This window comes from Tetrao urogallus (assembly GCF_951394365.1).
Source record: "Tetrao urogallus genome assembly, chromosome: 7".
Classification (NCBI taxonomy): Eukaryota; Metazoa; Chordata; class Aves; order Galliformes; family Phasianidae; genus Tetrao; species Tetrao urogallus.
Genome location: NC_136820.1, coordinates 8956491 through 8971611, shown reverse-complemented (window position 1 = coordinate 8971611; position 15121 = coordinate 8956491). Strand labels below are relative to the sequence as shown.

General features: G+C 37.6%; 1 protein-coding gene across 1 annotated transcript in view; it reads right to left on the bottom strand.

Moving 5' to 3' along the window:
• ULK4 (unc-51 like kinase 4) overlaps positions 1–15121 on the bottom strand; it is a gene marked incomplete at its 3' end in the record, with an annotated part of 210418 nt that overhangs the window by 50842 nt on the left and 144455 nt on the right. Inside the window, exons 33-34 of the mRNA XM_079538560.1 lie at positions 12582–12680; positions 2480–2665 (exon numbers count right to left, since the gene is read on the bottom strand). Of these exons, the coding sequence (XP_079394686.1) occupies positions 2480–2665; positions 12582–12680 (285 nt within the window). The remainder of the gene's footprint in view (positions 1–2479; positions 2666–12581; positions 12681–15121) is intronic.

Here is a 15121-nt window from a genome sequence, read left to right as displayed (position 1 = left end):
GTGCTAGGGTCACAATAATCCCATACAGTGACACTGCTTAGGGCAGAGTGACTGCAAAACTGTGCAGAGGAAAACGATGTGGAGGTGTTAGCTGATGTATGGGAACTGCTGAGTCACGGCCTGAACCTCTGATTAATCACCTGAGGCAAGCCATGAGCCAGCCAGAGGAGCACAGGTGAAGGCAATTCACCTGTGCTGCCAGAAGGGGTGGAGCCAGGCTCCACCCCTCCTAGACCCATTTAAGAGTTGGCTATCAGAGGGGAAGGATCTCTTCTGGAGATCCCCTCTCTTGGTGTCTTCTGGTGAGCTCAGCCGAAGGGTAAGCTCTTCCACTTATTCTCTTTGTGATCATTGTCTACCTTGCTTGATTCTCTCGATTATATTGTGATTACAACATCTTGATATCTGTTGATTAAACAACTATATTGCGATTATAGCATCTTGATTATACAGCTGACAACCAGAAAAAGGTTCTCAAACAGCAAAAAAACCAAAAAGGGTCTGTTCGTGTACCTTGCATTAATAAGTAACTGCACTTAGATTTCTTCTTGACCTAGTCTGGCCTAAATCTGTATTTCTGCTTACAAATGAATATAACAAAATTGTAGGGCAAAAATCAGTGAAGAAAGCACTGCAGGAAGTTCACTTTGTTCCTCAGTCAATTTGCTGGACAAGTTGATAAATGAGAAATGATCACATTAGAAACAAACTTTGTCCACAAAAAGCTTACTGGAGGCAAAGCCTCATAAATACTATTAGTTAAAACAACATAAAAATATAAATTTCCATTTCATCAAGGTTAGACAGTCTTGTATGCTGAGAATTTCTCTGACGTGGTTTTAAACTGAAGGTTCTGATGCTAGGAGATGCATCTCTGCTGGCCCTCTGGAGATACAAGAAACTCTTAGACAAAGACTAGCTGGTCTTACTACTATGCCATTTTCCTATTACAAGAAATACATACCATAAAGACAGCTATACCATAAACAGTAACTTCTTTTTATAATATCCCTGTCTTGTGTAAGCAATACCTGTGTCTCTAATATCAAAGTTAATGTGATCACATATTGAAAAAATGCTTGGTACAAGCACTGACTGGCAAGAATAGGAACTGGTGCACTTAGGGATCCTCCTATTAAAATATTGCTCAGGTATGGGTAATTAATGGAAAAAAAAATTGGAAAATGACATTCAAGGCTTTAAAATTCATCATGAACAGATGATGTGGGCTGAACCCTTGTGAAGTAGATATCATTATATTTCTATGTCTTTTGTGATTATGACAAGATAATCTCCTCTGAACAGAGCATTTTAAGGTTTAGAGAAATAGTGTACAATTTATTAAATAATCTATCAAATTATGTATGAGCCTTGCTTTCAAAAGAAATCCTATGATCTCATTAAAGTAATTACAGAAAATCTGCCTGATATAAATAACTAGTACCAGCACCACTGGTATACAACTGAGAGAATAAAAAATCGTAGGAACTTCCAGTATTCAAAAGGTGATAGTATAGCTTTGTTCTCTTAAGATAGTCAATAGACATTTCTATGTTAAACATCCTGTGTGCACAATCAACTTTTGAATCACAGCCTTCAAAATGGAGGTAAATGCAACCACTCTGTAGCTATGCTAATAGGAAATAATCTGGATATGTTTATTACAACCTCCTTTCTCCTTCCTTTCCTCACACTTTTTTTGCTTCTTCCTCTTAGTTGTTATTGAAGAAAAGAAACAGGAAGAGTGTAAAAAAAAAAAAAAAAAAAAAAAAAAACCAAACAAACACAACTCTTCTAGCCAGCATAACAATTACACAGAAGGAGAAGCAATGGAAAAAATAAATAGGAATTGTCTTAACTTTTTTGTTAGGTTTTTTTTTTTTAGAAGAGCATGGGCAAATAAAGGAGATGTATAATTCTTAGGATGATAACCTGAACCAGAGAAACCACCAATTTTAAATGTCATTCCAATTTCAGTTTTCTATATTTGTGCTCCTTCTAGAGAAAGATAGGGCTTTCCAGAGCGAAACTGGATGCTTGGTGAGAACAATCTGCATACAAATGAACTTCAAATACAGAATAGCATTTTATTTATCATGAAATCAAAGCCTGCAGTTCTGAGCAGCTATTTAACGATACAAAGTTGACTCTTCCAGAAGGCCTTCAGGAAACTGTTTCAGTACTTCATAAAGCCGAAGTACTAAACAAATACATAAATAACATGAGTTAATTCAATAGCTGAGGAGGGAAGTGAAATAGGAAAAACTCAACAATTTGTTTTCGTAAGAGGATTTAAAAACAGAAGCCTTCTCCAGAAAAATCAACTGAAGTTTAAAGACATGGAATTTAACTCCATATATTTTGTTTTCAAAATTCTTTCATACATCCAAACAGTCCAAAAAAAAAAAAAAAAAAATATCAAATGATAAGAAAAACCTGGAAAAATGTGGAATTTCAAAATGCTTAGAAGCAGACTCACCAGTCTCTTTATAATTCTCAACAAAACCTTCCGATGCCGTGTATCTTTTCTGGATTGCAGCACTTCAGCAAAGCTGCCCATGTTTTCTGGAGACATGCTCTCCTGACTGTTGCCTCCGTAGAGCTGAACCAGCAGCGATAAGCACCGTGAGGCATTCTCAAATGTTTCAGTATCTTCACTGGGAAGCTAAAAATGAACAAACAGAAATCAAATTCCAGTTTCACAAAAAATTGCGTATCATTGAAAATACAGAAGGGTATTAACATGAACACTGAGGCAAGAAAGAGTCGTTTCTAGTTGACTGACTCAACATTCCATTAAACTAAGCTGTATTAAAGTGATGAAAGTATAATTAAATTATATCTGCTCTTAAGCAGCAGTATAACTGTACCTTTGTTATAATGATATCAAATACAATATCTATACCGACACCGTAAAAGCACTCAAAAGGTTGCTCCCAACTCTCTTATTTTCAGATCATAAATTTAGCTTTAAAATAGAAGCAGTAAGATCAGAAAGTATTATTACAGTCATGATATCTAATCTTCTGAATAATGCATACTGTAAAACTTCATCTAATTATTTCTAAGCCAAGTTTATAGCTTCTGGTTGAGCTAGAGCACCTAGTTATTCAAAGGGTTTAAGGAAGTCACATTAGCAGGTGTATTTTGCAGATTGAATTTTTTTTCTTTTTTTTGAGCTCTTTTCTGAATTCTAGCTTTTCTGTATTGCTTTAAGAGTGGACACTGGAGCGGGTCCTGGCAATGGGACAGAGAAACTCTTGGGAAGCAAAATAATGGAAAAGATTCAGGGATATGGTTACTAGTCATCTTTAAATGACCTTCTGGTAGTATGACAGCACTGTCAAAATCATTTATATCCTTCTTGAACAAACAGTCTGGAAATCATAAGCAGAGAGATGGCATTATGCTTGGTTTTGGCACTGGAGGAATAACACCAGGAACAAAATGCCTACTTTTGGTGCACCCTGTTCAAGAAAGCTAGTGAAAAAATTATAGAAATTTCTTGGGAACAGTTAAGAGGGTGATAGATTGAATTGGAAAACTTAACAGGTTAAGACTGAAGGAACTCAATCTACATAGCCTATTAAAGGGAGGGTTGAAGGGCACTATGATTATATTCTTTTCCTCCATGTGAGGAAAAGAAGGCTGAGGATAGGTTAATTTCTATGCATGGAAAAGGACTGGTAAGAGATGATGGCTCGAAACCTTATCTAAAGCAATTGAGATTAGAGGGAAGATTATAATTTGATTTTCTTTTTATTCCTTCTTTCTTTAATAAAGGCAATTAGCCACTGAAACAACTTCCTCGGAGCTGAGACAGATTCCCCATTGCAGAGAATTTTTATATCACAATAATCTTTTTTTTTAATAGTAATAATTTTTTAAAATCTCTTTGCTACAGTGAAGAATTAACATAGAACAGTCCTACATCTTGTGTTATAAAAGATAGTAGGCCAAATGACTACAACAGCCTTTTCTGGCCTTACAATCTGTAAACAGAACAAAACGTACCACTGCTTTTCTTACCAACAAGGTATGGAAGCGTGGAAACATTTTATTACTCCTACTCAATTTCTTAATTCCAAAAACATGATCTAATCACTAAGAAGCTATATTACCATATGGTTACAGCCTACCCTTACCAACAAGGTAAGGAAACAATCTGTCCAACCATTTATATAATATCCCCAAACAATTCCAGTAATGATTACTTATTTAAACTGAAGTATGAACTTCCCCATTTTTTCATTTTAAGGAAAACCCATACAGTTACTTTAAATAATCTGGAAACATATCATCAGATGAATACTCCTTAAATACCCAAGCAGCAGATCCCCAGGGATCTGCATGCAAATTCAAATCTGCTTTCCATTAGCTTCACAGAACTGGCTGTTTAAAATAGACTGAACTGAGATGTAAGCTCTGAATACATAGCCCCGAGACATATCACATTCTATTTGACCTAGTGCTATGCGAGTGACAGGACCACAGCAGCTATTTCTTTCACATCTTTGCTGTATGTTTTCTCTTCATTTCTGTCTAGGTGATGCACATTGGATTGCTTCTTTTCCAATATCCGGAATTATATCACCAACATAAATAGGAAGGCTTCGAAGGGGGAAAAACTACAAACAGTAACAAGCTTTACAGCTCTATTTATATCTTCAGTCCTTATCAAGCCAAAAAGAATTCTGTTGATCTCACTGGAGGTTTTGAGTTTACCTTTACTTCCTCCACTGAAGAAAAATTTGACTAGATAAATGATGGGAAAACTACACTGCTTTAATGTATCAGTCTTATTCCTTTTGAAAGGGGCACTCTCTAACTCACAACTTGTTACTGGGTAAGTCCAAGCAGGTAAACTAATAGCTTCCTGAAATCACAGAATATTTATTATATTCAATTTTCAAGTGTGGTTTGTTGAATAATTAAGAAAAAAGGACAAATTTTAAAATAAAAAACAGTGAACGTTTGCACAGATTACATCCTTGCCTTGGTGCTGCAGTGTAGGCTAGCTTCCTGATTTCCATAAGCACAAAATTCCACGCATAATCTATATTCTCAGTAGCCATATTTGGAAGTGAGATTTTTCCCAAGGCCTTTTGTCTGAGATATTCACTAAACATCAAACTGAGGAAAAGAAAGGTGTCAGTCTTTGCAGACGACTGCTCCTACAGAACCTTGCATGAAGAAACACAAAATGGTTTTGCTTGCCTCCTCCTGGCATGCCCAACCTTTTACCATTGTTGTTGCTGGCCTTTTTTCCCTCAAAAGGGAACAAGAGAAAGAAAGACTCCAAAACTCTCCTTCCAGTATATCCTGGCATCAGACATTCTTGCTCTTTGCAAGTTATCAAGCTGTCAGCAACCATCTTCCAAACCCAGCCACCGGCATCACTCCAGGGTTCACACTATTTGCCAGCTGTGGCATAATGCTATTCACTCACAAATGCTAATAATGTCCTTCATCCTCTGTTGTATTTCAGGCTCTTCTGCTTCACAAGAGACCCTTTGAGCTTCTGTTACCTACAGTTTGGGGAGCAAGTTACTGTCATCCTGGAAAACTGTGGGGCAAAACACAGCAAAGGTTTTGAAAGAAGACAACAACAATCTGGGATCAGAAAAGATGGGATTTACTCTGGGGTGGCTGTGAAGCATTGACCTACAGTCTAACCCATCAATAATTAAGCAGGGAGAGGAACCGTCCTTCAGCAAAGCACTTACACAGAGAAAAATGCTTATGCATACATGCTCATAAGTCCTACCATTAGACTATTTTTGTAGTAACAAGTAGTGATTCAGATGTTGTGCTATAAGCTGGTACCCTGAAATGTAACACTGGCTGCCAGTCTGTGTTAGCACTTTCATTAAGGGTAACAAAGAGCAGAGGATCTGAAGAAAATTGTTGGCATGAACAAAAGCAATGACTGAAAGTATAATAAAGAAAGATAGTAAAGCAATTAAAAAAATTGAATGATTGAAAATTAAAAAATTGAATGAAAATTCAGCTTTCAAGCAAATAGTATCGCATGCCTAATAGAACAGAAAAGCTAGAATAATAATGCCAGACAAAAGAATATCGATGGTTGGTCCATCTCTTCATAAGCTGGAATAATGCTCTCATTTTTCTAATCAATTCGATATAAGGAAGCATATTCCAAATCTAATGCATTTCTAGCTTTTTGTGGCAGTATCTACTTCAGTTTTTATTCTCTGAGGTGAGCAGAAATGCATGAGAAACTGGAGTTCTAACTCTTTGAGAAAAGATCTGCACCCTAATATTTCATGATTACAAAAATGAACTCTAGTTGGCTTTCATTTCTTTTTTGCTTTATCTTTGAGGGGATTTCAGAATCAGCAAGGTAGAAATACTACTATTCTTTCTCTATAAAGCTGTTAATATTTTGTGCTAGAGTGCATCCTGAAAAAACATTCAGCATCCTAAGATAAACTAAGGAATGACTGAACTCATCATTTTTGCCGTTCTACAGCTAAGAACTGTTGGTTTGTTTGGGGTTTTTTCAGTTCAAAATTTTAAAAGAATGCCTCAAGACAAGATTTTTGTGCAATGAAGATTTTGTATTACTTTTACCTAATTTTTATGGCCAACGTATAACCTCTTGTTAACAGGCTCATAACATAAAACTCCTTTTCTAAATGGAACCTGCTCTTGTTAACAGGCTCATAACATAAAACTCCTTTTCTAAATGGAACCTGCTCTCTGTACCTTAATAATTAATGGGCTGAAAAGCAGGTTTCTTATTATTATACATCTATACTTCTGTAGTTTGTTGTCAAAAACACCTTCATTTTGAGCCCAGTTGCAGTATGTCCATGAATTGCAAACAACTACAAGAAATGTGTGATCCTTTTGGCTGAAGTGGCAGTTTTCACACCCTTACAGTTGTTACAGCATCTAATTTTAGGGCTACAATGAAACTGTCTGGATTACCCAGCGGGGACACCATTTCAGTGCATTAATGAGGTTAAACACAAAGTGAGTTTATTACAATAAGAGATAGATATTCGTTGAACCATGAATGAGATTACAGAAAGTGTGGCACAGGAATCACCATTGGGAACTACAGAGGAGATGATTCTACAGTCATCAAACAAAATGTAAAAGCAAAACACTACTATTAAATCTGCTACTGTACTGTTCTTATTAGTAAAAATGCGTAGTTTAAAATTAAAGCAATATATTTTGGCTTGGGGCAAAATTTTTTGTCCTTATACCTCAAGGAAAATAATTTTTAAAACAGTATATTTTCAGTTCATATTAATCCAGTCTGCTGAAAAACTAAGTTCCCATTCTTAAGTTTTGTTCTTTTAACAATATATTCTTATTTCCTCTGTTGTTTTGATTGTTTGGTTAAGGTGCCTTTGTGGAAGAGAATTCTTCAAATACATTCCAGAGACATTTCAAATATAATCACAGCAATATCACAGTGAGGTATTATGGGATATAATGGGTTTGACCAAGGGCAGGTCCTGCCTGACGAACCTTATCCCATTTTATAATGGTGTTACTTTGTTTGAATGAAGGAAAGGTCACTGATATCATCTATCAGTACTTCAGTAAGGCCTTTCACACGGTTCCCTGTAATATGCTTCTCTCCAAATGGAAAGGAATGGATTTGATAGGTGGGCAGTCTGATGGACTGGATGTACGATCATATCCAGAGAGTGATGGCCAATGGCTCAATGTCTGGATGGAGACCAATGTCAAGTGGTGTCCTTCAGGGCTCAGATCTGGAACTGGTGCACTTCAGTATCTTCGTTAGTTACATCAACACTGAGATCAAGTGCACCCTAAGGAAGCTTGCAGAAAAACGCTAAGCTCCCACCAAAAAGGACCTGGGGGTACTGGTGGATGCCAAGCTGGACATGAGCCAGCATTGTGCCCTCACAGCCCAGAAAGCCAATTGTATCCTAGGCTGCATTCAAAGAAGAGTGGCCAGCAGGGCGAGGGAGGTGATCCTGCCCCTCTGCTCTGTGCTGGTGAGGCCTCACCTGGAGTACTGCATCCAGATGTGGAGTCCTCAGTACAGGAGAGACATGGACCTGCTGGAGCGCATCCAGAGGAGGGCCACAAAAATGATCCAAGGGATGGAACACTTCCCCTATGAGGACAGGTTGAGGTTCAGCCTGGAGAAGAGAAGGCTCTGGGGACACCTGAGAGTGATGTTTCAGTATCTGAATGAGAGAGAGAGCTATAAGAAAGAAGGGGACAGACTCTTTAGTGTGGTCTGTAGTGACAGGACAAGGCAAAATGGTTTCAAACTAAAAGAGGGGAGATTTAGACTAGATATAAGGGAAAAGTTTTTTACAATAAGGGTGGTGAGGCAGTGGAGCAGGTTGCCCGAAGAGGTGCTGGATGCCCCATCCCTGGAGACATTCAAGGTCAAACTGGACAGGGCTTTGAGCACCTGATCTAGCTGTAGGTGTCCCTGTTCACCATAAGGGAGTTGGACTAGAGTCCCTTCCAACTCAAAAGATTTGATGACTGTGTGAATGCATTTTGCAGTACAGATTATAAAGCTATGTCTTCCCTCTCCAACTACAGAACTGTCTGTATTCCTAAGAAATGCGAAATGAAATTCTTCACAGCCTGTAAGAGTATTATTCTGCAGTTATTTTCATTATTCATTGGCAAATATCTCTCACATTCTCTGAAACCTAAGTCAAGACACAGTCTTAGAGCCAGGGGAACACTGAAAAAGAACGAACCTAGCAGGACAAGGGGAAATGGTTTCAAGTTGAGGGAGGGAAAATTTAGGTTGGATGTCAGGGGGAAATTCTTTACTATGAGATAGTGACGTACTGGAACAGCTGCTCAGAGAGGTTGTGGATGCCCCGTCCCTGGAGGTGTTCAAGACCAGGTTGGATGGGGCCCTGGGCAGCCTGGTCTAGTATTAAATGGGGAGGTTGGTGGCCCTGCATGTGGCAGGAGGGTTGGAGATTCATGATTCTTCCAACCCTGGCCATTCTGTGATTCTGTGACCTAGAAAAGATCATCTCATTCATTATGTACACCGAGGTTCTGTATTTGTCCTCTTTATATTTGCACATGATTAATTTGTCATTCAGTAGTAAACCCAGACATCTTGAAGAAAATAACCAATTAAAAATTTTACTAGTTACACTATAATGCAGAAGCCTATTACCAGAAGATAAGAAAAGTTCTCTCTCAGCAGTCTAATAAGCTCAGAAATTTAAGGGCCTACATATAGGATCTAAATTTATAGAGAAACAAAACTCCAGTTTACAGGTACTGGCAAGGTAGTACAGCCATTCCAGCTGTCTGAAAAGCTCAGTCAGCATAAAGGAAGCTATCATGTATAATCCAAGCCCTCTAAACTAGCAGCGTAAATACTGCAGTATGCTAAGAGTTATGGAAGCCCATGTAATGAAGAATACCACGCTATTCATCTGCTGTGCTGATCAGATTAGCTAATGAACATTCAGAAGTAAATATTTGTCCTTTTTTTAATTATGAAGTTTGAAATAGTTTCTGAAAATCTGCTGAAGTGATTTGAAACATCAGCAAACATTTAACTTTCAGAATAACCATTATGCAAAAATTGTAGAAGGGACTTTATGTATTCCATAATTGCTGCAAGTTTCAGTATAATAATCAAATTAGATTTATGTTCAAGCGGAGAAACATTAGACAAAAAAGCTGAGTTTAATTAACTTTTAAACATGAAGCTGCTAAGCAGAAGACTAAATGGTCAATTTATTTTCCTCTTATTGATCAATTAATGGCAGACTGATCATGGGATTAAATATTGAATTCTCTATATCTGCAGTGTTTTCTGCATGACAGAATTTGTAATTATTTCTTAGTTCTTAACAACCCTGAAGTTTCATTTACATGCAATCTAGGTTTCCTACACTTGCTTTCTTATGCCCTATGTGGTAGCCTAAATCATAATTACAGAAAGGAAAAATTGATTCCAAGTTTTTGACATTTTCAAGCTTAACTCCATTGATTTTTGAGGGATTATTAAGAGAGATAAATAGATCTTCGAGAAAATAAATAAATAAATAGCCAAATCAATGGGGCATGGAACAATCATCTACTTGAGGGATATGCATATCAGTGAGGGATAGCAATTATTCAAGGTGACATAAGAAACTATAAATATGGTAAGAAGAGTAGGAGTAGTAAACTAGAGGAAAAAAACTGAAGTGATGGTTATTTCAGAATTAAAGACATACTTTATCTCCTGAGAATGAAGCTCACAAAGAATGAAATGCCTCAAAACAAAATAAGTTCATGAAGCCTCACAGTTCAGTACAGAGCACTACTCTTGGTAGCATCACAGAATTTAAGCTCAGGCAGGTCTGTTGGTGAGGCAGGGACCATATGCCATCTTGAGAGGTCCATGAGACTTTATGACTGTGCTGGCAGCAAGACACAAGAAGGTGGTCACAGTTAGGTTGGAGATGGGAATAGTTAAGGTACTGTAAGCACCAGGTACCAGTATGTTATAAAGGAGTAACTGTGTGTAGAAGAACAAGGAGTTAGTATTCACCAAATGCAGTATTCTTCTTAAAGAATAAACTACTAATTGGACTGCATGATGAGTGTGGGTCAATGATGTACTGGTACACCAGCCATCAGCTGTGTACATCAGCTTGTGACATTCCCCAAGCATGGCTATTCTCTCTCCAGAGTCAGTACAGCTTAATGGTAGCAGATGCTTCCCTGCAAAGAGGTAGTAAAAACTCAATCCCTGCATGTGGCATTTTTAAAAAGACATCATAATAAATTAGCATTTAAAATAAATCAGCAATTTCCTTCCTTCTCACCATGCAAACACACTTTTCATATCTTTCATACTCTGGTATGATAAGAACACCTGCAGTGGCAGCTATTGAGGGTAGCTCTAAATCAATGACACAGTTTTCTCACTAGCCCTTGCACCAGTATGCAAAAGCACCAGGAGAAACAGACTACAAAAGCGGTGCACTAAGAATTTATTCCTATGAAAAGGAATCACATTTAGATTATCTTTAACAGAACTTAACACCAAAGAAATGAAGAAGCACCAATGCTCTTTTCTCTTTACCTTATGTTAAAACAAGCAGATTTTACGTAAGTATTTTCAACATACTGGAATACGTAGAAATAAAGAACAAAGCAAAACCTAGTGATAATTTGCAGCCACGCTTCTGAAATACAGGGGCAAGTCAGAATCTAATCAGTACATGCAAAGAGTACAATTATCCCATCCTTTAATTACAAACTTTAAAAAAAAAGAAAGGAAGAAAGAAGGAAAGAAATGCTTCCAGGTGGTACAGGCTGAGTTAAGCCTGGCCTCTAATTTTCTGTTCTTTAGGGAGTTAATGTAATTTAAATTTATGTCTAACTTCATTTTAAAGGGGCGTTTGCATCTCTTACTTTTTATCTTACATTTTTAAGTCTTACTATTTATAAGTCTTGCTATTTATCATACATGGTGATTAAAAATTAATAGAAAGTAAATTAAAAGAGTTGAAAAAGATTAAATGCTACGCAGTTGAAATTCACTCACTTTGTTTCAGGTCATTCAGTGAACATTTCCAAAAAGTCACTTGATTAAAATAAATTCATCATAATGCAAAAGTTAATAAAAAAAAAAAGTACCACACTCTTCCCCAAAATAGAGGATGGATCATGCTAAAGGTATGAAAAGCTCTACAGATATTTATATCACAATATAACCTATACTTAGGTGGAAAGGAACAGTTCCAAGACTGGGGATGGAAGAGTACACAATGAATCTGAAATTCCTCTAAGAAAAATGACACAGAAATGATAGTGTGATATGCCACTGGGAAATTCTCACACACCGTTTTCCTTGCTTTATGTTAAGTAAAAGGCAGAGGTAGCATTCCAGGCTCCTAAAAGCCCTGCTCAACTCAAGAAGCATTCCATCTGCTCTAAGCTATCACACGCGCAGCCAACACAAGTCTCTGTCACAGCATGATGGAGTCTGAGCTGGTGGGATGCACCAGGGATGCTGTAGCTTTCTGCAGAGATTTCAGTGCAGCACTCTGATGTCTAGCAAACTCTGGAAAAAATGGACTTTAAACAGACTTAAAAGATGATTACAGGCCACTAGGGATCATTCCCACTCCTAAATCATTCACAATCACATTAGAATCAAACTAAACACTTGAAAAAAACACAGGAAGCTCAAACCCAAGAAAATAATATTAAAAGTGATCACTCGATGCAAGCTAATTTTAAGTTTAATGACAGTTCTACTGGTAGTTGTAGTTGCTTTGGTAATTTTGAATATAATCCTTTCTCTGTACATTAGTCCATTCTTTGGGCTACAATTTGCATACACATATTCATCACACCCAAGAATCTGGAGCCTGCCCTTGGCCCAGTTCTAGGTTTGGGCAGATGTCACTTGTGGCCTGTAAATCCTGCAAAAATTGTAAGAGTCTTTGTCTTATGTTAGGTAGAAGCTCAAAAACAGCAAAAAAACCTGTCAAACACAGCTCTAAGATGCTGAATTCAGTTGAGTAATTCCAACTTCAGCGACATTCCAATAGCCTTCCAAACAAGTAAATTCTCACCAGTTGAATAAGCAGGCTAATTAGGTCCGTCAGGGGTTTATTGATAAGCAGAAGATCTTCAGCAGCCTGCGTGTCCCCTCCTGTGCCGGATTTCTGTGCCTTAATAAGATGAGGGGAAAAAAACCAACAAAATACCCTCAGTGACTGTTCAGTTATGAGAAACAAATCAGGTTGATTAGGTGGTCAATATTTGAACAAAAGTTTGAAGGAAAACTATATACTCCCTGTATCTGCAACACTAAGCACAAACAAAAGCGACTCGCACTGCCACAGGCGGAACATACCCACCTACGTGACATTTACTCAGCTAAATGATATGAACTGTATACTCAAAAGATACTTCTAAAGCCTTAAATGTTTTATGTATTTGTATTCCATTTCAACACGTTTATCTTAATATGAAAGTTCGCTCATTTTTTTTTCTTCCATTATTAGAAATAATTTTAAGCACAACTCAAAAGAAGAAAACCAAGATAACTGAGAGGTTATGATTCTCAGCAGCTATGTCCACCTTTGCCCTTCTGACTTGCTTTGCATCCTGAAATATTCACAATACATAAATAGTTCAAATTATTTTAGAAATGGGAATAATAAAATCTGAAAGTGTGATAAGACCTGTTACTTCTTGGAATACCGATCATTGTCTTCCCCTTCACTGAAACAGGCTGCCATCCCAGGCAGTGCTAGTATGACCTGTCTGTGCCCCAGGGTACCAGCAAGGTCTTCTTGCAAGGTTTTTCATTTAACTCCACCATCTTGCAGCAGCTTTGGATTGTGACCCCGCAGAGTATAGCTGCTAGAGGAAAACTTAAGCATTTTATCTAGAGGACACATTTAAAATTCATTTTGTATTGCGTTTCATTTAAAGTGCAGTCCTTAAGCCATCACCCAGGTATAATAACCAAGGATTTTTGTTTGGTTAAGTGAGCACAAGAGCAGATCCCCAGAGACAGGAGACATTACTGCTAGAGCTGCACTGTTTATTTTGATGAGTTGAACACACAATGCCTTTCTTTCAGGAAGAGTTCAGAAATAAAGGAGCCCCAAAGAGCCATTTCTCAGTAATAAGACACATTGGTATGTCCCTCACTGAGACTCACCACACTGCAAAAGTCCAAGAAGGGCAAATAGACATAGTGCACAGAAGAAATAAAAAAATGAGTGTTTATAGTAATCAAGAAAGCCAAAGTAAGCTGCCTTCACTTCAGCAAAATTTAAAACAGATTTTTCTGTTCAGTGTTTGAATCGGAAGTAATACATCCTCCATCAGGGATATCTGACTGCTTCAAGTGGTATGTACTCAGTGTCTTTGAAAAGAGAATAAATAACACACACTGGAGGAATTATACTCTATGTATATAAAGGATGCACACCACACTTAAACCTACGCTAAGTCACTAAACAGCAAGTTTACTTCTCAAATGCAGCTACTTTGGATCACCTGTGGAACACAATATGACAAAACTGCTCCAGAAACAGATATCCAAATTAATCCAAACCTTAGTACTATTCTATTATAATACATATACTTGGACTACAGAGGACACAGTCTTGAATGAAGCCAGATATAGTTATCAGCACCATCCAGCACAAAGTAGTGAAATGGGAAGGAAGTGTGCTCTCACGTTTTGTCTATCCAGTTGGATAAGGCCATCACTTTACATATAAAAAAAAACAACAATAAAGATTCAGGTGGACAACAGTGGCATCATCTGCACATGTCAGCTTAAGGCCTCAGTAATGGTATTATGAGAAAACTTGATTCCCTAGTGCCGTTCTAGCAGGAATCTTATGCAGAAGATTCCCTTGAAAACAAAGAACGTTTGTTACCATTACTGTGATCCATTAAGTGACACAGAGATAAGGGAATATGCTGCAGATGCATGGTAAATAGCAACTAATTGCCATCGTTCAACAGGGCTTGCGTACTGAGGTAGCTGTAGAACCCACAGGAACCCAGTGATGACTACCGCTGAGACCACTATGTCAGGGCAAGGGACCTCACCTTAAATTAATTAATTAATTTCACAGGGGTACAGGGCAGAGCTTACTTCACAGTGCCAGCTGCCTCTCATCCATTAGTCTTCCAAAGCAAACCAGATTACTTTGACTGAAGTTGTACAAAACTGGAGCTGGGGGTTTATCAACCAACTGATGTATTCATGTAAAATCAGAATCAGATGAGGCAATGAATGCATAGATTTAAGTTAGAATTAATGTATCTAAATAAAAGTAATGAGTTTCACTAATATTACCGAACTGTGTACAAGGTTCTCTCTCCTCATATGCCCTCCAGTATAATTGGCCTCAACACTTGCAGAGAGCACAAGTACAGAGCTTGGCTCTCTATGATTACATAGACTGTTGCTAACAATATGACAATCAGCAATTAGCTTACAAAATTTGATTTGCAAAGTGATTCTTACATGTGAAACCCATTACAGAGCCTGCTGCTAGAGGACTTGAAAAAGCCAAGGTATTGTACCATCAGATCTGAAGTATGTTTTTTCAACAACAAAAACATTCTTAATGAAATATCT